Genomic DNA, 24,696 nt, shown 5'->3' with positions numbered 1-24,696 from the left:
ACCCTTGGTAGGAACACATTCTTAGAAAGTACATAAAAATTTGCATGTAAAAACCCTCTAACATTCAGAATTACTGAAAAGTAGCAACTGACCTGATAAAAATGTACTTTCAGATCTTCGTTATTTCTGTACTTATTTTCGTTTTTACAAAGAGATACCAATGAGAAGCAAGCGATCAAGAGAGTCAGCAAACCAGTTCCTATTCTGTAAAAACAAACAAGAGAGCAATAAAATCCCAGGAAATATCATAAAAAGGCTCAGGAAATTTTCATAGAAGTGTTCTTCACTAAGATGAAATAATTCAATACAGGATCAAGACTTAATACATTAAGGACTTAAATATCCAACTTTAGAAAAACAAAGCCCAATCCAGAATCAAGTGTGGTTTGGTTGGGGTTTTTTTTGTGGGTTTTTTTTTTTTTGGTAGTGGTTGGTTGTTTCTTTGGGTTGGGGGGGAGGGGCGGTTGAGGGAGTGGTGGTGGTTTTGGTTTTTGGGGGAGTTTTGGGTTTTGGTTTTTTTTTAATACAAGCTTGCCATCCACAAATACAGTTACGCTCCTTTGATGCCAGTGGCAAAAAAACCCAAACAACCACACAAAAAAAACCCCTCTCCATTTTGGCCACATGTCCGATCTGTCATTTTTAGGTACTTTCAATTACCTCCAAATAATATTTTGAACAAAATAGTAACAGTGACCAGTGATCTAAACTTAGTGGTTTCAAGTTTTGTCATTTAACAGGGTAATTACACTACCATTACTATCAAATACATAGCTTTGTTTAAATGCAACAGCAAGACTAACGGGAAGATTGTCACTTATCACAAACACAGGAAAAATACTGCCTGGCATTATTAAGTAAATATGCTAATTATGACACTGTTCCAAAATAACAGACATGATTCACTAAAAGATCAATACTCATACCACCTCCAATTGTCTCCCTTCAGTCATCAAGCAAGCAGAGGAACTGTAAAGGCAGCAGAAGTTTTTGCATATATTTGTCATGCTACAACCTTGATATGGAAGTAGCCAAACCATGCAGTCCTCGCTTCCACTTGTCCCTCAGCATCTCCACTGAAAGACTACTGACAAAAACGTCCATTTGTGACTGCTCCACTCATTGTGTTTTCTCAGACATAAATACAAAACCATACAAATACCTCATGTTCATAGGCATATCTCAATAGCAATTTTCAAGTAATTATCTAACCAATACAGGAACATGGTTGCAGGCTACTCACTCACAGAATGGAGATTGGAATGTATCTCTGGAGATCAGCCTAGTCCAACTCCCTACTCAAAGCAGTGCCAAGTACAGCAGGCTGCTCAGGGCCATGTCAAGCAGGGTGTTGAATACTTCCACTGATGGAAACTTCACAACCTCTCTGGAGAACCTGTTCCAGTGCTCGACCTCCCTCAGTGTAAAAAAGCTTTTTTCATATGTTTAAATGGAATTTCCTGTATCTGAATTTTTGCCTATTTCTTGTCTCTTCACTGGACACCAAGAAGAATCTGTCTTCTTTACTCTTCTCCCCCAGAGAGGTATTTATATCCATTGATAAGATCCTCTTGAGTCTTCTCCAGAATAACCAGTTCCAGCTCTCTCAATCTCTCCTCCAGGATAAGCAGTTCCAGCTCTCACTCACTCTCGTGTGACACGTGCTCTAAACCCTTACTCATCTTAATGGCCATTCTCTGGACCTTGTCCAGCATGTCCACATCTTTCTTTCTGGAGAGCCCAGAACTGGACACAGCACTTTCAGATGTGTCTTGTCAGGGCTGAGTAGAGAGGAATAATCACCTTCCTCATCATCATCCTGGTGATGCCAAGGATACCATTGGCCTTTCCCACAAGTGGCACAGTGCTGGCTCACGGTCAAACCAGTTGGTCCCAGCCTGTCCTGGTGCATGGAAAGTATTTCTGCTCAAGTGCAGGACTTTGCACTTCCCTTTTTTGAACTTCATGAGTTTCTGGTCTGCCCATTTCTCCAGCCTGCTGAGCTCCCTTTGAAGGGCAGCACATCTATCTGCTGCATTGTCCTGGTTTCGGCTGGGATAGAGTTAATTTTCTTTCTAGTAGTTGGTATAGTGCTATGTTTTGGGTTCAGTATGAGAAGAATTGTCAATAACACACTGATGTTTTCAGTATAAACACTACTTAGCAACAACTAAGTCAAGCATTTTTCAGCCTCTCATGCCCAGCCAGCAAGAAGGCTGGAAGGGCACAAGGGGTTGGGAGGGGACACAGCCAGGACAGCTGAGCCAAACTGGCCAAAGGGGTATTCCAGACCATGGGATGTCATGCCCAGTATATAAACTGAGGGAAGTTGGCCTTGGGGGGGGGGGGGGGGGGGCTCAGGAACTAAATGGGCATTAGCCAGTGGGTGGTGAGCAATTGCATTATGCATCACTTGTTTTGTATATTCCAATCCTTTTATTATTATTGTCATTTTATTATTGTTGTTATTATCATTATTAGTTTCTTCCTTTCTGTTCTATTAAACTGTTCTTACCTCAACCCATGAGTTTTACCTTTCCCCCCGCCCCCGATTCTCTCCCCCATCCCACTGGGTGGTGGGGGAATGACTGAGTGGCTGCACAGTCCTTAGTTACTGGCTGCGCTTAAACCACGACATGAATCAACCACTTCTCCCAGTTTTATATCACCTACAAACTTGAGGGTGCATTCTGTCCCATCATCTAGGTCAGTAATGAAGATGTTAAAACAGTATTGGCTCCAACACCAAACCCTGCTGTACACTAGTGACTGGCCTCCAGCTGGATTTTGTGCCCCGGATTACAATCCTTTGAACTTGACAGGAATCCTGTTTCCAGTCCACTTCACTGTCCACTGATCTAGCCTGTACCTCATCAGTTTCTGTATGAGGATATTATGAGAGACAGTACCAAAATCCTTGCTGAAGTCAAAATAAAACATTCACTGCTCTCCCCTGGCTCACCAAGCCAGTCTTCTCATCTTAGAAGGCTACCAGCTTGGTCAAACATAATCTCCCCTTCATAAATTCATGCTGACTACTGCCAATCTCCTTGTCCTTCATATGTTTATAAATGGTTTGCTTCCAGGATTAGTTGCTCAGGTACCTTTTCAGGGATTGGGGTGAGGCTGACTGGCCTGTAGGTGTCTGGATCCTCTGTCTTGCCCTTCCCAAAGATAGCAGTGACAACATCTGCTTTCTTCCAGTCCTCAGGAACCTCTCCCACCAGACATTGCCACAACTCTTCAAAGATTATCACAGTGATTCGCCAGCTCCAGGAGCTCTCTTGGGTGTGTCCTATCAGGCTCCACAGACTAATGCATGTCCAGTTTGTTTAACCCTAACCTGATCCTCTTCCACTAAGGTTATGTCTTCCTTGCTCCAGACCTCCCCACAGGTCTCAGCAGTCTGAAGGCTGGGGTTTGTGATGGCCAGTCTTACCAGTAAAGATGGAGGCAAAAGAAGACCCCAGCCTTTCCCATTTCTATGTCCTTCATCACCAGGTCCCCATCCCAGTCAGCAGCAGGGCCACATTTTCCCTAGTCTTCCTTTTGCTGCTGTACGCTGTCTTGTAGTATTTTACATCCCACACCAGATTCAACTCCAGGAGAGTTTTGGCTTTCCTAACTTATCCTGCATATTCAGACAGCATCTCCATGTTCCTCCTGGGTCATCTGACCCTGCTTTCAACTCCTGTATGTTTCCTTTTTACAACTGAGTTGAGTCAGGAGGTCCCTGTTCATACCATGTAAGTTTTGTTTATGTACTGAAGAAGGCCTGACCTGACATAGGGTGCCACTGCTCAAGAACAGATTTAATAAATGCACCTATTTCTCACTGGTACTCTAATTTCTCCCTCCTATATCTTCTCTCCCAGCATCTCCTTATCTTCAATATCCTGAAGTGTTACATGCACATATATTTTTAATTGTTGCTTCAAGCATTTTCAGCTTCAAAACTCCCTTGACAAGATCCAGAGAGGCACAAACTGTTTCAGAGGTACAATGTTTTATTAGAAGAATAAATAGGAAGATGTAGAGCCTTAGTAAGGTGAATGTAAAGAAGCATCAGGGAGGAAGATCTGAAAGTAATTCAGTTCCATTTTGATTTCTAAGCTGTGCTCAAATGTTCTAAAGAATAAAAACCCCTCAGTTTGGCCCAGTAGAATACATACACGTGTATATACGGCTGAGAGATTGTAATACAGCCAAAGCAAATCAGTCCTGAATATTTCTAACGTGCCCAACCATCAAGACTAAGAAGGGTTTTCAATAGATAGATTTAAATCACAGTGAAAAATACTGAGGCAGAATGTCAATAATTTTGGAAATATCTGGGCTCATAATTCTATCTGCAATCATATATTACTGCTCAAATCCCATGTATTACTGAGGATCAGGCACCCTGGGTCTGATGGGGCACAGTATCTTCTGCCAGACAGCAGAAGGAGCTGTTGCAGTCAAGGTCAATTCAAGTCTCTCTCTGCAGCAGCTACAATGATACCACCAGCCTAATGCTTTCAGGCCAACCACCTGGATTGCATCCAGATAGGAGAGAATGCTTGTATGATGAAAGTGTAGCTCACAAGAGGAGAGGGACAGACGACAAAGATGCACTAGAAAAAAGATGCAAATCAACAACTATAGAAAATCAGACAAGCAACACCAGAAAGGAAAATGCAGAACAGAGAAGCAGAAGTGGAACAATAAGAGACAAAGGAGATACCAAGGAAGAAGAGAGCTCTGCCTATACTATTTGTTCTATTTCCCTGAATATCTCATTAGGTACAGAGTACTATTTGAAGACAGATTATTCAACATTAGATGGAAGAATTCAGATAAAGTAAATTGCTTTTGAATAAATGTTCTTATTCACGTCAGTGCTATTTACCATGTTTGCACCCCAGTGAAGCTCCTCCTTTAATGATGACCTTCATTTTGATGTAAAATTTGCAAATTTTTGTATTACAAGAAATGCTTCCTTTGACAAGAAATTACCGAAGAATGCAAAGAGCAAATGGATGTGGCAAAAGAATTAAAAGTCTATTCTCATTCACATTGGTGAATAACTGAGGTCTCTATAATCATGTTATTTAAATTCTGAATTTCAATACCTGTCTCAGCCAGCTTTCAATAATACAATTCCTCACATATATCAAAAGGCAGCCTAAATTTTGAATATCAAAGAGGGAAATAAAAAGTTTAAAGAACAAGATGTGGTTCTTACACCATAGGAATGTTTGGTTCTCTTCCTACAACAGGCATTAAAGGAAATATTGCCAGGAGCACACACAGAAGAGTCCAGATCAATGCTCTTGTCTAAAAGAAGAAAAACAAATGGGATTTTTTGGAGGTCATGGGGACAGACAATTGTCTAATCAGAAAAAAGTATACTTCAGCGAACTACTAACAGCTACTAGCATCTCCCACAGGCAAAACCCCGCTGCGTCTATCAAGACTAAAATTAACTGAAAAAAGGGCACAGGGTCATTGGTATTACAGCACTTCAATTTAATACAGAAAAGAGTCTCATTTACACAGCTGTCAAAATCCTATCAAAGACAATGAGAATTAAAGCTAAGCTTATACTTTAAAGCACTTTCTCAAAGTGTGGCCTTCACACACATTGCAGTCACCATAAAGCTGATGAGTAACCTTACAGAAGAAAGGAGTAAAACTAATCTCATCAGAAGTTTGCAGCAGCTAACTAATCACCTATTCTCTAGCAATATGGTAACATTTTCCAGTCTTTGAATCTGAATGCCATTTGATTTAACAACCATAATCATCTAAGTAGTTCTCTAAATTCTTTGCTAGGAAGAAAAAATAACCATCCCAGGTATTTTACTTTAAATAAAGACATCAAGAGCTACATCACTTAAAAGTTTTCAAGCTCAAGTCAGATTCAAATTTCTGAAAGGAATTTTTCAGTGCAACAAAACATCTTCTGTGTATACCCAGCTTTAAGACAAGTTACTTTATTACTCAAATACAATAAAAAGAATTGTAAATAAATACAAGCCTTCATCTTGACAGTTCTTGCAGAGCAAGACTTCGCAATTTGACTCCAATTTTTTAAAATTAAAATATTAAAGTTACTCTAGAACTTTAGGTTTTAGGTATTCTGTGAAATAAGAGATGTTTGAATAAACTAATGGAACAAATGTCTCTTATGTTAAAGGTTGTGCCACTTCACACTCATATCTACAAAAGTGGAGTTTTTTCCTGGGAAAAACACTACGGAAAGCCGCCTCTGAGTACGTGCCAGCTGATTGCAGACAATAATGGAACTGACAAGCGTTTTCCAGTTATCTTAAATTTTTTTTTTTTCAAGAAATGATCATATTACTTAAATGGTATCGCTTTCACCAATCACGCATGTCAACACTTTTGTCACTGTGACAATTTGCTAACTGATGTGCATTTCATATGATTTTCAGTCAAGAACTTTTTAGTTATCATTAACAACAGAAAACTGATAGCTAACTCATAGCTACCCCAAAATTCTTAAGCAGTCTTACTACTTATCCTGTATATCTATCTAGATCATATTAAACTCCCTTGCCTTGCTACATGCTGCTTATGACAGAGATCAGAATAAGAGCATAACTGAACAAGAATCTAAAGCAGCATTCCAAAGAGACCCGTCCCAACATCCTAAGATGCAATTAGCTGTTAGCCACTTAAAATGCTCTTTTTAAGCAAAGCAATACAGTACCTTTGCTTGAACACACAGCTGTGTGATTACTGGCCAGCCAGCAAAGACGAGAAGACCAACAGTAAGTGTAGAGCGGTAGAAAAAGCTGAAGACCTAATAAAAAAAATTAAAATCCAACAGAAGACTGAAAAATAAGCACATTAATAAAACTTACAATTTCTCAAAGAGGTAGAAAGCTAGCAATGAGATACCCTGTTGATACATATGAATACTTACTAGTATTTCAATTCCCAGTGTACAAACCAAGAGAAATCCTATAGACTGACCGAGGTGAAGTGACAAGAAATTCGTGGCAAGGTCTTGAATAACCGGAATTCTGTTCAAAATGATGGAACAAGATAATAATTATCTTCAAAAAACAGAAATAACATAGTATTTTGCCTTTGAAGGGTGAGGAGGGGGTCAGAGCACAAGAAATGTTTCAGGTATTGCTGATCCTGCTGGCTGTTTAGAAACAGAGTGGGTGATGGCCTAAGCTCCTTCTGCCCGGTTTTACTTGATATAAAATCTACAATAAAACCCTCCAGCTTTTTCCCTCCCATTTCTGGCACATCTTCACCAGTATTTGGACAAGCTTCAGATTATTCTTTATCCAAATAGACTCTGAGTTTATGAACATTTTTGGTTATGCTGTGCTTAATGTCTGTCATAACTGATGAAACACATTCAGAAGCTTTAGAGAGAAAAAAATCCCCAGTTAGCTTTTCCAGTGTTTTATGGGGCAGCTCATTATCTAACTGCAGTTGGTCTCATTTTCTCTGAATAATACCAAGTTGGTATCTACAGAATTGCCAGTAGATTAGGGAAGTAACAGAAATCAGAAGTTAACAAGTATTTTTGGATCTGGAGTAAAAGGAGACCCAAACAAGACAAGTTTGTTTCAATATCAGAGCACAATCCTCAACATGACCAGCACATGTCCTCCAAAAGCAGCTGGAGTTCAGCATACTTGACACTTTGCAGGATAAGACTATTTCAAAGTTACTGAGGAAAAGGAACAACCTGTCCCATTTTATAACAGCTGCTACAAGTATTTGCCCAGGATTTTAGCACCCCTTTGCTACAGTTACAAGAGTACTAAAACCAGTTCATCCTGCAAAGACATTGATTTACTTTTACTAATAGAAGAGATATCTTCTAGAATTGGCAGCTTTATCAGTCAGTTTGGAAACTATATGTCAAGTGAAATATAAGCCACAGTCCTCTGGAATGTCTCAGGAAGCATTTCAGAAAGTTTAATAAAATTATATCTCACTTTTTCTCCCAAACTTATGGGAAAAATTTAATTATCAACAAAAAGGAAGCACAGACCTGTTTTTATAAAACATTATTTGTGAAATGTATTCTTTACTTACTCTCTCACAACTGCATACCATACTGGTACTGGCAAGAGACAATATACGTAGTATGTCCAAGGACATGTTTGAATCAACAGGAAAAAAGCTATTATCATTCCAACACAGGCAAAACCGTAGAAGAGAAGAGTAGATTCCTGAAAAATAAATGGCTTCCTGAAACAGCAGTAAAATGTTTTAATCTACACACTATTTTCCATTTGTTAGTTACACAGTAAAGCAAATGTTATTTTAACACAGCCGCTCAAGCTGCCCTGTGTCTATGTACACAACTCTGTACACTGTTTCCAGCCAGATGAAAAAAACAACAGTAGTATTTGAAGATCTAATTCTAAATATGTCTCTACATAAGGTCCTGCAGTAAAATCTGCACAGGCAAGCACACTTGTACAATCTTGAAGCCCAATGTATGCAATGTTATTTATGTTCAATGGATACTTGAAATCCAGTGGAAGTCAGAGATGCTAAGGGTCCTGGAAAAAAGAACTCTCTTAAATTTTGATTCTAAAAACAGACTTGGAGCATAACCTTTTGAGTTCAAGTTCATAGCATTACGGTCAAAAAGTTTAATGAAAAATCCATTAGCGCATGTTTCCTCCTCCCACTTGAGACATTTGTAAGATAACTAATTAGAGTAAAATATGAAACATTAACTCCTACTGGAAAAAATTCAACTCTTCAGGATCTAGGGACAGCTACTGAAGGAGGCTTGCGACCTACCTTCCACAGGAGAGAGAGCCTTACTCAGAGAACCTACAATTTCAAAATACAACAGAGGACTAGAGTTGCATGGCACTAAAAGGTTCGTAGCATAGCTAGAACTGTTATTATATTTAATCCTGACCTACAATGCCAGCTTTGGGCTTTTCTGGGGAAAGGGGGAAAAAGAAAAAAAAATTTAAAAAATCACATGAGATTAAAACATTCTCCCTACCATGTACTCAAAGACACACGTTCTCGGACTGAGAGCGCCGTAAGGAGGAACATGAAAGACAGAAAGGAAATTTAAAAACTGGGTAATCTCAGACAGGTAGGCTAGTCCTTAATCATCAGGAAGCAGCAATCTCTTGTTTGTGCAAAGAGGAACATTTAAACAATCACTCTGCATCTGCCTTTTACCTGGTTATTGAACTACTCTTCCTTATTTAGGGACATTCAGTTATCAGTAGAATTACTGGTAAGGGAAGATTATGTACAAGCTATAAATAAACAATTTTATCTTTACATATTACAACTTGACATAGGAAAGGAACCTTTAGTGACTGAGCAGTCTTTAGTGTATGTGTAGGTAATGACTGAAGACACTGTTTTCTTCCACATGAATGCAGTTTCTTTGAATGACTTGTGTAGACAGATACGCGACTATGTTAAATATGCTTAGAAGAAAAGACATTCAATTAGCAGTTCACACAGGCGGGTTAACATTTTTTCTGGGTCGTACCTGCCCCATCCTCTAACTGACATACAACTGCCTTGATCTAAACTGACAGCAAATGCAAGTTCTAAATGATTTTAAAAACAGAATTTCTATTAAGATATACCATTAAAGTAAGAAAAAATATGTCATACAGAAAGCTGACCTAATGCAATTCTGTTTTATTAAAGTTTACATTTGTTGACATATAGACAGAATGAATATGTATAGATATGATATGCATACAATATAATTTATCACTGAATGAGTAAACACATGCAATCAACATTTTATTCCATATAGAGACATAAATATTATGAAGTCCTATCTAGTTGGTCATGCATTGAAAATGGAAACCAGATTTGCATTTTTTGTGGATGTTTAAAAATAGATTAAACAGTTAGGCTTCTTGCAAAGTAAAACAACAGACTACTCTAAAAGAAAAAAAGGTTTTTCATATGCATTGTAAGAAGCCAAAAACTTTTAAAGATGATATATACAGGATATGCAGTTTCATTATTCAAAGGCTCCTTTCAGGTTTTATAAGGCTGTGCTTTGCAGAAGACTATTAGTGAATGGTAGATTAGTTTCTCCGAAAAATTCTTTAAGTAGCTCCAATATTAGCTATAAACCAAATAACTTTCAGCTATGAAGCATTAGCCTCACACTGCGATTCCCTAAGTAATAGGAACACTAAAAAGACACTACAGAAAAAGGCCTTTTACTAAAACTGAGGAAAGAAAAATTCTATAGACAAAGAACTAAGAAAGCTAATTTTTTTTCTGCCAGTGTCACTAGCATAAAAGTTGTCTTCAACAAGTAAAATAAAACATACCAAATGAAAATCTGATGTCAACTAAAAATGTGAAGTTTTTGGTTAATATAGTTATTAATATGCCCAATATCCAGTCTATTTATTGTAATTATTTTGTTCATATCTAACATAACATGTATTGTGGATTATTTCTTCTTAGTTATTTGATGAAAGAAAATGTAAATCATGCAGTACAGCACTTATGAATATTTTCCATTTCAATTTTGTTTGATCATTTTCATTAAAGGCCAAGATTATCTCATTTCAGCCAGTAGTAAAAACCTCAAGATAGCATGATAGGGATTTTCTCAGAGTAATATACTGAAGGCAGTAAAGATGCTAAGTAAGTGCTCATTCTCATTTACATTACTAAATGAAACAATTTCTTTTATTCAGAAACAAATTCTTGAAGTTTAGGTCATTCCCCCGCCCCCCCCCCCCCCCCCCAAGGTTTTAATCCTTCAGTGAAATGCTAGCTTTTTGCCTGTTTACCATTTTGAGGTATCTCTTTTCCTGATGAATAACTGAAAGTAAATGAAATTCCTCGGATTTCGTACTTCATGAAAAATCAAACCATAATAACCTTGTCAAAGTGAACTTCCTTCATCTTTGGTGTCTTCTGCTGCACCCTTGCAAATCACAAAGAGCAAGATGGCAAGCTGATCTGTGAAACCACAGTTCACCTTTCTATTAAAACAGATTATATATTTTAAAAATGCCATGATTGGACTGCACAGCTTCTGAAAACTGATTTCACATTGTCAAAGAGGACAGGAATAAAATAATTTACGTGTTAATTTCTTTTTGGCCTTACAGTAAAGAACAAAAATCAAAATGGAAGCCTGAAGTCAGTATTCTTCTAAACAAGTATTACAACAGAGTGCTGACTTTACTACAATTAATGCTGAAAATTGACTTCTGGTTAAAGACAGTCCCTCTAATAGTTTTAAATCACTATGTTTGCTTACACTTGCATTAGCGTCTAGTAAAATGCACAGCTGTAGGAAGGAAGCAACTGACAAAGCACAATATTGCATACTCAGACTTATACGGCTTAGGAATACTGATCCTAATAAATGGACCAAGTAGTAATGCTACACAGGATTACAGTAGCTAGAAAACTCCACAGCTTGCCAGTTTCCACATGTAGTTAAAAGAAGTGGAAGGTGTGCAATTTGTCCCACACAGAGAGACTGAGCATACATATAATGCTGAAAACTGATAGTAACAAATAATTGCATATTTCTGACCTACCTTGTTATTAGCCTGGACAGTCTTGGTCAAATTGGTATGGGTCTTGATAATGACCAAAATCACGTAAGTTGTCCAGCCCACAAAACTCACTGCAATACTTAGACCCAGGAATAGTCTATCGTAAGTATGGTAATAAGACAAGCCTTCCAAAGCAAGGTTAATCAGGGTTTTGCAGAGAGATACCTAGAGGTGGACAAAACATATAAGCAACAGTTCAGAATAGTGTAAGCTCCATTCCAGAAATCAACTTAACTGACAGCAAGTGGAGCTCAAGCAGCTCCGCCTCTCTCGGCATGTGTGTCCTCTCTGCACTGAGGTATTACGTTTTGGCCAGCACCAACTGCTGGAGTACACACTGCTTTGGACTCCTGCTGGACATGAAGTCAACCATTATTTGGCTCCTTCGCCATCCCCCCGGCCATGACAGCGGTCAGATGGTGAAAGCTACACAGATAGCACTCCTCGACCACCACCTACTACCAAGCACGCCACTTGTTTTTCCCATAAGCGTTCCCATGGTCACTCTCCACAGCCCGAAACACCCGCTTCCGGCGGCTTGATGTCCTCCACTTCAGTAACACCTGATAACCCCAGCGCTTTGCCTAAGCACCAGAGGTGGATTCAGACTGAATGGGAGCCCCAGTTTCATTCACAAAGCACCTGCCTGGGGCTCTCGGGATGCAAATCATTTGGACACAAGAAGGGTTGTACTGAGCCTAATCACAGGTCCCCTTACTCAGTACCTTCACTGGGGAGACACCATGATAAAGATAGTGGGTTTTCCCACCATATCATTCCTTACACAGAGGTGTGCTGACCCCTGTGATTTACCCAAAGATGGTAAGCTCAGCTGTGTAATTTGTGGTCCCTGAGTATTCTCTGGTGATTAAAAGATCTGTAAGGAAGAGTATAATAAGAAGTTGAGCATACATGACAATGCTTCTTTATATGTCCAGGTATCCAGTTGGGACTTAATAGCAACAATCAACAGAAAAAGATATGTCAACTACTGAAGAGATCACAAGTCTGCCAATGGGCAAACTCACCCAAAATCATGTCATTCCAGAGGGTACAATTATGAACGCACATTTGCAACGCAAAGAGCTGCAGAGCTGAGGAGGCAAAGCATCATCTATACCCCGGCAGCTGGTAACGCACCAACCTTTCTGCATTGTGATATAGGAAGCTGAGGATAACCAGGGCACAGGCACAAGCCTGATGTGTTAGTGATCAAGAGTGAACCTGAACACATGGGGCACTCAGGTGAACAACCGGTAAAATTTATATAACCAATACCACAAACTCACAGGTTCTGCTGCTGAAATGTATAAAATATCTCCTATAAGTAAATGTGTGACAGCCAAGTAGTAGTATTAGAAAACCAAAAAGAAAGCCTTCTCCCACAGCAAAATAGATCCATTGATTTAAACTGAGTTATTTCCAATTTACAATGAGGTAAATAAAAAGGTATAAGGTATAAAATAGATTTAGCTGTACTGTGCATAAAATAGTAATTTATTACCCTGAGAAACGTACTGGGGAAAAAGAAGAGCTGAACCCCAACACATAATGGAATTATTCTTCCATGCATCTGGCAGGTTAAATGTAACCTTACATATTCCAGTTTTTCATGTACTTTTTAAACATAAAATCAGTGACCAAACTAAACCTGTTAAAATGAAAGACTTCTTTTTATCATTTAGCTCTACAAATTATTTCTGTAAATGTCAGAATAAAAGCACTGGTGAACTGCACCCATCGAGTACCCTGTTGCACAGTGAGCGGCAGCAAATGCTTAGGAAAGTAATACCGGAACTGGGAAGCACAGAACGATTCCACATATGGGTCCCAGTCTCTGACAAACTGAAATGTGACATTAGAAACAAGAACAGCTGGTTCATGTAAAAGAAAAAAACAAAGCAGGATCTATGATAGAGCAAGACATCATACTTTTTTCCATGCAACTAGCAGCCTAAGAAGTGTGAACATGAACTACATTCCTCAGTTTCTCTCTCAATATACCCTTTTCTACAGTGGAAAATAAAAACATATACTGTGTGTTAGTATACTGTGGAATAGTAACAGTTTAAGAAGTATGAGAAAAAATACAGCAAGTCAGTATTATTCATTAGAAGTGATGTCAAAATGCAAAATTTTGGAGACTTACAGTGGGATTTTATTTATGTTAATGAGATATGCATCATAAGGAAGGAAAAAGGTTGTATTTCCCAGTTTCAAGTTAAACAAATCTAAATATTTATATATATAATAAAAGTTCCTGTAAAAAGTTTCTAGAAGGCATATAGCAAAACCAGACTTACCGCTTCATCGTACTTCTGCTGCTGAATATATAGTCTCGTTTTCTTTAAAAAGTTGATCTGTTCAGAATCAGAAAGTGGTCTGTAGAACAACATAAAGAGATATTAACATTTCTTCTTTACAAGAGCAGAGGGAGAGGCAGAAAAAATTAACTCTGTAATAAAAAAATTATTCTGGAATGAAACATACCAAAATATTCTGAACTTCATTAGAGGTAATTGAAACTAATCCATTCCTCTACATTCATCTTCACACTTGTGTCAACACTGCTGCTGTCTAACTTATCCCAAGATCTTTGCATTACGAGATGTTTCTTTTATGTACGTGTTCACATCTAATACTGCTGAAAATTATCTCTTATGTGCATTATTATTGACTGTTGCTCTGGACAAGAAGCACTAGACATACAAGAATTAAGCAATTCAATTGATTTGATAGATGGTTATAAGCAGTTCATAAACCTGTCAGCAAAGGATGAATTGGTCAGGTTCCACACTAACAGTAGGTGATGCGTAACAATCTTCTCTTTGAAAAATAAGAGTTTGTCTCCTGTTACAGAGGCAGCTGTTAGCAGAGTCCCCAGAGCATGTGATAATGCAGTTACCTGGCTACACTGATGTCAGTGACAAAAACGTCTTTGATTTTAATGAATTTGAGATCAACCTAAATAATTGTAGCAATTCTTCCCTTACAGAAAGCAGCAACATGGAAAAAGAAGCCAGTCAACCAACCTCCACCAAATGAAGGAGGAAGGAGCCATTTTTCCTGTACCATTTTTTTTCCAAGTTAAGAACGCTGGCAGGCCAGAGGATCCCAGGCTTACCCTGGGCAAGTTATAAGCCACAACACAGTCACTGTCACTCTAGGCACCAAACTACCATGGGTAACAACTTTCTGTTAGCTAATGAATGCATATAGCAGTTTTCTTTCATGCCTTCCACAAAACTGCTGCGGCACAGCATCTTCTCCTCAGCATCCCCAGCACATGATGGCCCAGTTGCATGCCTCCCTCCTTCAGACGCACTCCTTCACAACCTCATACACAACCACCAATTTCAGGTTTCAGGCTGTGCCAAATCAGGACTGGCCCTGGGGTCTCACTCCTACTATTTAAATTGGCAGCAATCACCTGTGTGGTCACTCAGCTGAACCACAGGGCCAAGTCTTGATCTTACGCAACGACTGCATGGAAATGCTCATTCCTGCAGCCCCCAAACATTTGGGAACCACTTCTGCCTGCAACCCAGCAGCAGTTGATACATCATCAACAATACAGACATATCATCTTTTGAGCCCTGATATATATTAAAAGGATTCCGGGCCTGAACAACCTGAATTTTTATTACTAATCACATCCTGGTATATTTTGATACCATTTTCTTGAGTTCAGAGCACAGCAGGATTGTGCAGGAGTCTTCTAAAAAATTGGAAAATAGAAGCAGCAATGTATCTTACTTTTGAGAAGAATTGAGGGATGGTATCTATAAACAGGTAGGAAGAGAGGGGTCCAAAGGAAAAGGAAGAACGGAGGAAAAGATGATGACAAGGTGATGGTAAGTGTTTGATCACCTTAACTTCGGGCGGAGAACAGAGGATTTTAGAAAACAGAGTTGAAAAATAGAAGAGTAATAGAAAGTGCAGGTTGTTCCTGCACCTTCATGACACATCCCTACGAAAGCCAACCTTACAGCTCCACAAGCCGAGGACTACCAGTATGCAGCCAGCAAGTGCATACCAAGGCTGATGATGACTTAAGTTAAAATCAATTCTTCAAGTATGCAAACCAGACCCAAGTACTGCCTCAAGGAAACCTGTAAGCCTCAAGTTTTGCTAAGTTTTTTGGCAGGGGAAAGGGAGCAAAACAACAAACCAAGGTGGGAGTTTTCACCATGTGTGGAGATTAATAGGAGGGAAAAAAGTTATCTTAGCTTTTAGGTAAGGATTTTAAAAAATCTGGAATAAATGTTAATCAGCTTTATTTAGGACTTAAATATATCCAAGATGCTCCTATGTTCACTTTCTCATTTTTATTGTTTTACACATACTATTTTCTGTGGACTTTTTCCTTGACATATTCAATGCAAATTTTTAATATGCTAAAATTATCTTTCACTTTATCTTTAGTCATTTAGCTATAAACCCCTTAATTATCTTTTTACTCTCAATGAATCATTTATTATTAATGAACAATAGTCTTTACCTATTCCTTCTTAGATGACAGCACCTGGGATCTCTGTACATGGATGGTGTAACAGAATAAATGGGGGTTTTAAAGAGTAAAGCTTCAGCAAGTCAAATGCAGAAGGCAATTATTTTGTCAAATGGGGTTACCATTAGTAGATGCGTTGTTAATTTTCAATAGCTAACATCATACCACACATATTACCTTACTTCCATATGCACGCTTTTCAAGATGCTGAATTTACAGTTGTCTACGGATTGGTTTTGTAAAGTTTATGAATTCCACAAGAAACTAAGGACTGTTCATATATAACTGCATCAAAATGCAGGTTTCATCCTGAATGCAAGGGTTTATCATTATCTTAAGATATTTTTTGCCTCTGTATTAAACAAAAACTCAAAGAAGTGATTAGAGAATTTTTGCATCTCACACCAGACTAGAAATAAGAGCTACCAAGTATGCTGATTACCTCTCAGTTAAGGAATGGGTATAGTTCACCATAAGCAGTTTATCACCCATTGAGGACTCCCATTCACTTCCTAAAGCTGACAAAGCAGATGGGAGATTTGAAAGGAGCCCCTTGCTAGGTGTAGCAGAAAGCATAAAGAGGCAAAGCTGAGACATGAACAGAAGTGAAAAGTTGCCTATAGAAAGAAGCCAGGAACTTTAGAAATGGTGATTCTATAAAACCTACAAGACTCACTCGACAACAAAACCACAAGGAGAATTTAAATCTGAGAAGTTAAAGCTTGAACTATCCTTAGCACTACTCAATTTTAACTTAAACTTTTTAAAAGGTTTCAAATACAGGACAGATAGCATTAGAAAAGAATAAACTCTGATATCAGAATTACTTCCCTGTGTTTTAGTATGCTATGTGCCAGAGGCACTACTAGCTTGTCAATGTATTCTCGAGGTCACTTAATGCACACATCCATGCAATTAATATTAGTAGCAATGAAATGAATTTACTGATCATTATTAGAAAGATTCTGAACTCTATAAAGAAAACTAAGGTCTGTATGTACCCATCACCAAAATCCAATTCTACCAAATTCGAGATGAATAGTCTTGACTAGTAAAATCATAAGTCTTTTTCCATAACACAAAAACACTTGTCCTATTAATTAACAAATACACACAAAGAGAATTCAGTCAGTGGACTCAACTCTGTCCTCCTATTCCTATCTTGAAAGTACTGCAAAACACATGCACTGCAAAGTGTAGTACTCTGAGGTTACGTTAAAAGAAAAACCAAGAACTCTATGGTCACACATATTATAAACACACATGCATTCACAGTATCATCAGGACTCTAAAGACTTAAGATTACATTCTTCACAGAAAATGATAGTGGTTCTAAAAGAGTAATTTTGTTTTTCACAATGGCTATCAGAGATACACTTTCTAGTTCCAGACAGAAATCACAGCTTCATCCATGAATAAACATAATTAATTATGAAACAAAACAATTGGGCTAATCATGCAAGTGCTTGTAAACTATTCCTTCTGAGATGTTAGCTACGCTTGTCATAAGTATACCTGACAAAATTAATCTTTCCAACACATCATTCACGCTTCATAGAATCTAAGCTATTTGACAGCACTAACAACAAGATTGTGATGAAGTATGTTCACCATAGCAATGTCAAGGGGACCTCTCTTTGGCCAGTGAGTCTTGTTTATCATCACACTCGTGAAATTACCATCCCCAACGGCATAGGTAGCATGCTGCAGTCAAACCGTGAAATAAAAATCTTGGAACAGAAGGAGATGTCTTGCAAATACATCTGTATCCACCACTGCTAGTTTGTTAATTTTATTATGCCTGGTTATTTGGCTAATGTTTTGTATTAATTTTATTGTACAGTAGATTTTCCAGAATTATACTATAAAAAGTAACCTCTTTGGATCTGCAGTAGTTTAACACTTAAAATGCTGCAGATTTAATAATGAAAGTCAAGGAAGCATCACAGACCTTCAAATGCAATGTATAAAGAGAAAGGCTGAGACCTTTGTCTAGCTCACTATCAGATGAAAACACATGTATTTCAGCTGCTTCACTCCACAGAAAAACTGCACACACCTGACTGTTGTCAGCGCTGTGCACATCTACACCCTTCTATCACCGCCTTTTCGCTCTTCCCATCAGAAAAAAAAAAAAAATTACTGTGCATCCTACAAGCCTTTGAGAGCAGCAAGATTTGCAGAAGACATAGTGATTGCATTTATATCACCCCTATCCAACAACAAATCAGAAGTAGCTGCTCAGGAGATGTCAGTCTTCTAACTTTTCACACTGGCTCTTTGGGGGATGGGGAGAAAAGGACCAACTCCTGTTGATGCAAAACTAAAAAAGCTAGAGGATAAGGATATACATCCCTTGAACCTCGTGGTAGCCCTAAGATGGAGCAAGGCCATCTGAATAAAGCCTGCTAGGATTTTGTGTGGATTACCTTCTCCTGAACACCACATAAGGCAGACCTTCTCACTTGCTTTGCTATGAAATTTCTCACTCCAAAACTGTTAGCAGTAAAAGAGGCATCAGACTGCCACTGTCTAAACAACTCGAACAACCTCTTCTGCCAAAGGCCAAGCAATCACAGGTTCTTGTCCTCTTCTCCAGAAAGATCCCCAGCATCTTAGTAACTTGCAACCTGAAAGAAATCGCCCAAGTCAGCGTTGCCCCTCTCAGTGGAAGCTCTTCCACTGGCACTATCCCCCAGCCTCTGCCACCCACCCCTGTCCTCCTGCCACTTGGACACTGAGGGGGCCAGCGCAGTGCCTCGCTGCTCTCACCATGGGAGAAAGCTGCCAGCAACAGAAACAGCTAAGTATGTTCTAACTCTGTTGCCACCTATCCTGCTGTGAGGGGGCCATACTAAGAAGAACAGATGCCTTCCAGTCCAGCAAGTCTGCAATCAGCTGAAATAGTACTTACAGGACCCACTATTACTGCTTTGATCCACATCGCTGCTGGCAAAATGGCAGCTTGAAACTGCAAATGTAAGACTGGCCTGATGCTTTTGCAGGGCTGCTATTCAAAAGTTATACAAGTAATCAAACAACACTTTTTCGAAGCCTTTTTCAGAGTAGCAACAGCCTTCAAAACCAAAGTCAGTGTTCCGTGAGAGCTGCCTTCAAACGTTCCCACCATACAACAGAGACAGCACCCCAAAAAGCATCAGGTGGGTAATGGGAAAGTAGAGACACAGATCTTGCATCGAACACTATTAATTTAGCAGAAACATGATTGCATGGTTATTCCTGCTCCACATCAAATTCACCCCAGTTAGCAACCCATGAGTGCAGAGACTTGATATTAGCAATAGTGCAATCACAAACTAGCCTAACTTTATTGCTCTGTCATTTCTTTTGAAGGTGTGGTGCACAGCCTTGTAGGAGCACAATGAAATGCACAATATAAAACCTTCCTACTTCTCCATCAACAGCAGAGAACCAACAGAAAGTAAGTGAATGGCAAGTGATGCAAAGTCATGGGTTCATTCAGCAAAACATGGAAAAATCAACCAAATAAATATTTCAAAAATCAAAGTCTGGAACCATGATGTTTACTTTCTGTTGAACTTGCTGTGCAGAGTACATGATGCTACTAGGGGCAATGATCAGGAAAAAAATGTGTCACAGTTCTATGGACTTTACCAAATTACATATTTACATGAATTTTAATAGCCATAAGCTTATTTTTCCCATTTTCAAAATGTGTTCAATTCCAGTTCTTTAAATGTACCTACTCAAAAGAAAGACAGACTGAAAGCACATAATATGAGATACAGAGACAGTCCTTTGCATATGTTTTAGTTTTGATCAAAGAGTAAAGTTTCAAAGATTAAACGATTTGGTGGGTAACTCAGTGATCCTTAATCTGTTTAGATGGCCTGAATTTTAATTGTTTACCAAAATATTTTCAGGTAAGCTACTGAAACAGGCAAGTCCTACAAAACTTGATTTTCATAATTCAGAAACAAGATGCATGTAGTTTACAGATACAAAAATTATAGCAATGTTTTTAGTATGCTAAAGCTATGCTTTTTTAAAGAAAATGTACTCCACATAAACCTACACTAAAGGGTTTATTATGGCTTCTTAAAGCCCAGGATCCTCAATACACCCTCTCCTGATGTGTTCTACTCTCTTTTCTCCTCCTGTTCCACTGCCAGGAGTTTCAGTCTTGGAGTGTCTAAATTTGAACTAGGTTGTTGTGTTTCTGGATTTTCTGACTACCATGTCAGATTGTAAATCAGTCAGTCTAGCTGTAGGGTTGTACTTGGTTATCTTTGCAAAATTTTTTCTTTTAAGAAGCATTAAAAAGCACCGCTGCACGCATCAGACACTCCAAAAGAAAGAAAAGGAGTAAGAAAGAAAGTCAATAAGCTCCTGTTTTAAGTTCTGAGGTTTTTGTTCTTTAAAGCATTATGAAATGAAGGGAGGGGACACACACTTCCACAGGTCAAAGATAGCAAAAAGCATCTTTACTGACACATTGCAAAAACTTACCAGTACACATATGCTTTTGCATTCAGATTTATAAACAAGCAAAGGAGGAAACAGTGGGACATCAGTGAAACTGCAGGAAGTGGTCTGACTGCTAATGGTCTAACCCTGGACTGTGAAGTCCTAGAAATTAAAATAACCTTTTAATTTCCACAAATCAGTGTCCCTGATGCAGCATATTCGCATAATAAACAGCAAAGTGCCTTAGGATATTTATGTAAATCCTTTAGATAGCAGAGATGAAAGAAAAAAGAGTGGGCAATCCAACTGTCAGCTGCCGATTCACTGAACAGAGAAACAATTAAGATAACCAGGCTGCAAACAGCAGATTTTGCATGCAAACTACTACAGCAAGAGCTTCGCACAGCCAGAGGTCAGGAGGGAGGATGCCACACGCTGAAGCTGCCTGAGAGACTGGAAGCAAGGATCTAGCAGGGGCAGGAGTTTTGCCTGAAGAGCCAGCAAGACATGATGCAGCAGCCTTGGAAAGGGAAACTGCTTAATAGAGAAGATGAAGATCCTTGAAGGAAAGGAAATGCACCGTTTTTAAAATCTCTTCTATTTCAGTACAGCAGGGGACATGTGCTGGCTAGATAACAATGCCCTACCTATGCTGTAAGTCAGCCCTCACCTCTACAAAACGTGTGATGGATTTATGTCATACATTGAGCTGGATCTAGATATCTGCAGCGTCATAGGTATGTAATGTTGTGCCACAGGTCCTCTTCTGCTCAGTGATCCCACGTGCCAAACCTAAACCTTAGCTATCATTTTCCAACCAGGTGCCTCCAGCGCAGGCAGCTTGTGCTGTGTGTGGGCAGGTACCTACTAGTGGGAGCCCCACGGCCACCGAAACACGTGTTTGGGCAGGCCCCCCGTACTGATCCTGACCAGGAGACCATTGTACATCAAGGAGTCAGTGATCCACGTGATGGTTAACCTGAGTAGGCCCAGGCTGTGCTGCCTGTCCAGCATGGCTCCAGGCTGTGCTGCACAAACTCTTGGCCACAGGACAAACCAGCCAGCTTGTAGTAACCGAGGAGGCTGCAGGCAGCTCCCACTCCGGACCAGCGATTACAGTGCCTGCCTGTCCTCATCTTTATCTAGAAGTTCTCATGTGAACCTCCATTCTGACAGTAGAAATGATTATTAGGGTTGATTTCTTGCAAGAAAATCATATAAGAGCTTGAATGACCAAAAAGAGGGAACCCCTCCACACACAAGATCTGTGCAACACCATGGGAAAACCCACCTGGGCTCCATCTGATGCTGTGCGAATGCAGGGTAACCCGCATCTGAAGGGATGTATGATTTACTTGCTCTCTGTATTCTTCTTTTTATTTTATCTTATTAAAAAAGCTAATTTATTAAGCTATTTGTTATTGGGCCTTTCTTCTTGGTATCCAGAAAGACCCCTGCACTCTCTGACCTCATGCCGTGGTGCAGAACATCCTGTGCCCATCCCACCCCACCACCTGCCTGTACACCCTCCCTCACCCTCACTGCATGAAGCCTCACAAGTTCCAAGAAAAGGCCAAAGGGATTTATAGAAGGAAATAGAGAAATGCACATAAATCTTGTGATATTTTATCTTATACATTAGCCTCTTAGCTCCTTCTAAAGACCTTACCTACTTCCTACTTGATAGTAAATCCAATTATGTCTGGTCCTCCTGCACAGAAGCCACTGCCAGTAAGCTTTTCATGTACAAACTAAAAGCTCCTGAGTGTGCTGCTGAAACTCGAGACCAGCAGGATGCCTGCTTTCTAAGAGGATTGCATCCTCCCTGAGCAGCGTTTAAAAGAGTACTTCAGACAGAGCCCATTCAGTGAAAGAGAAGCTGACATTTTTGCCAAAGAACATGCATTTTATAGCACGGCCATTGGTTTCTCCCTAAAGAGATAATATATATACTATTCAATCAGGTTTTTGTGGTTTTTTTTTTAAATAATATGAAGCCATTATTTCCATTTGAGTACTTCTGTCTCTATAGCACTGCATTTCTATTTTTTGTTCATATGTATATACACAGGTTCCTAAAGTGAAGAGTGGAGGGGGAGAGGGCTGCCAGTCTGTCTCCCTGACACCAACAGGCTAAAGGTGCCCATACTGGGCTGCTTGTACCAGGTGTCCCAGAAGCAGGCTGATGCCTAGATTCCCACTGGGTAACACAGTGAGAATAAAGTGGAGAAAGGAAAAAGCTGGCTGCCTTTCCAGGGTTCACTAGAAGTTGACAGAAGCTGCTGTCCCTCACTCTTGACCACAGGATAAAGGGGCTGAAATGTCTTCCCTGATAAATCAGTGCCTCTGCTAAATCAAGGTTCCTCTGCAGACAAATGGACAGGGAGAGTAATCGCTGTTAAAAATACCCTTCCTTACTGCAATAGCTTCAACCCTTTCCTCCTGACATTCAATCCTTAATGTTTGCTCTTGCAATGCCTTATCATGTGTATCACAAATATCTTGCAAATGACATTTATTTAAACAAAACAAGAATAGGATGCTTCAAAGGATGTATTATGTTTACTGACATTTTAAGGGACCCTGGCCCACTTAATGGTGGAGGAGAAATCACTTATTTCACTTTGCTCCAAAAGTCAATTTTGTGGAAATACCTATTATTAAGTTTTGAAAGGCTATCAGACAGAGGGAACAATGTAGTGCTCTATCTCCAGTCAGAGAAAGGAAGAAAAGAGAGGTATTTGTGCATATGGCATTTCTTTGAAGTTGCTGTACATCTTCAAAGATGCTCTACATCAGGAAAGAACTATTATCTTTTCTATCACCATGATAAATACATGATGCACAACTGATACTTCCTTGCATGAAATCCATGCAAATGTTTAAGGGAGTCATATCTCAGTGCATACTGGAGGGCAGAGGAAAGGGAAAGAGTTACATTTTCATACAGTCATGGAGAGGCACATTTTTAATAAATAGCTGTACATTGCACATAAAATTGCAGTGACTTTCTATATAACTATGCAAGTTATAACTTGATTATACACAAAAAATAAGTATTTGGGAATGATTAAAATGTAGTATTCAAACAATTAAGTTACTTAAAAAATGCAGCATCAACTTGGTATGGGCTTTTTCATATATAAGAAGATACAAACTTGACTTTAAGATACTTAAGCTGTTTCCTGTTAAAAAATAACCCTTATTGATATAAACTGCTCAAGACATTAAACAAAAAAGCACAAGAAAAGCTAGTAGAAAGCAAGCACTGATTATAATTCAGCTGCACACTTTTTTTTTTTTTAATATGATTCTTAAGCTACTGCTCCTGCCATCTTACTGTGAGGCACCAGAACCTGAACAGCTGGAAGAAGAGTCTTCCCTGAAAGCACTGTATACACCAGGCATACACAAAAAGCACTCCTGTGCTTTTATGTAATTTAATATCTTAAATCTCTAGTACCTGTTGGGATAATCAAATTGCATTAATCGGTTAAGAGGATTTTAGCGCAACAATTGATGTCTCATCTACTCACCTCACTACAATGGTCCTCCTTCTACTCCTTATAGGATTACTTTCACAGACCAGAGATGCTAGCTTTGGGAATGTTTTTGCAACAGCAGCATCTGGCCCCTTGGCACACTCCTCTTTGAACTGTGCCAGCTCTGCTGTTGCCTTAAGGCACATCAAATGGTCAGAAAGCTAATAAGATAGTTCACTACTCTGGACATCAGTTTTCCTCTGTCAGCAATCTTCAGATTTGTCCTCCCTCACTCTTCCTTCAAAGGATCTGGCATCTTGGTACCTGCCTTTCTTACACATAAAGGTACAAGCATTGTGCCTATGTCTCAGAACTGTGATAAGAAAAGCATCTGATTTTGCTAAGCAAATAATTTTTGAAAAGTCTTTCATAGCAGGGAAAAAAGGCATGGAGTGGAAGTGGGAAGGAAACTCATTTCAGACAATAAATCCCTCCATGTATCCAACAGGAATTGCTGATAATTATTCTGAACAATTATTCAATATCAGCCTTGCAGGTAACTTGCAGACAAGCAAGGGATGCTCTCTGCTCTTGCATATTCATTCCCCTGGGCACAGGCTGTGCACCTTGCCTCCACAATCAGCAGACACTTGCAGCTGAGCTTCTTCTGAAAAGTATTCCCAAC

The 24,696-nt window shown here is 39.2% G+C and overlaps 1 protein-coding gene across 1 annotated transcript in view; it reads right to left on the bottom strand.

The window, feature by feature from the left end:
• Positions 1 to 24,696, bottom strand: part of PIGN (phosphatidylinositol glycan anchor biosynthesis class N) — a 107,491-nt gene that overhangs the window by 30,087 nt on the left and 52,708 nt on the right. Inside the window, exons 13-19 of the mRNA XM_075052265.1 lie at positions 13,874 to 13,952; positions 11,553 to 11,735; positions 8,071 to 8,207; positions 6,932 to 7,031; positions 6,716 to 6,808; positions 5,225 to 5,316; positions 93 to 204 (exon numbers count right to left, since the gene is read on the bottom strand). Of these exons, the coding sequence (XP_074908366.1) occupies positions 93 to 204; positions 5,225 to 5,316; positions 6,716 to 6,808; positions 6,932 to 7,031; positions 8,071 to 8,207; positions 11,553 to 11,735; positions 13,874 to 13,952 (796 nt within the window). The remainder of the gene's footprint in view (positions 1 to 92; positions 205 to 5,224; positions 5,317 to 6,715; positions 6,809 to 6,931; positions 7,032 to 8,070; positions 8,208 to 11,552; positions 11,736 to 13,873; positions 13,953 to 24,696) is intronic.

The sequence above is a fragment of the Buteo buteo genome, chromosome 20, assembly GCF_964188355.1.
Source record: "Buteo buteo chromosome 20, bButBut1.hap1.1, whole genome shotgun sequence".
Lineage (NCBI taxonomy): Eukaryota > Metazoa > Chordata > Aves > Accipitriformes > Accipitridae > Buteo > Buteo buteo.
The sequence above is the reverse complement of the archived record's forward strand: the minus strand, read 5'-3'. Positions and strand labels throughout refer to the sequence as shown.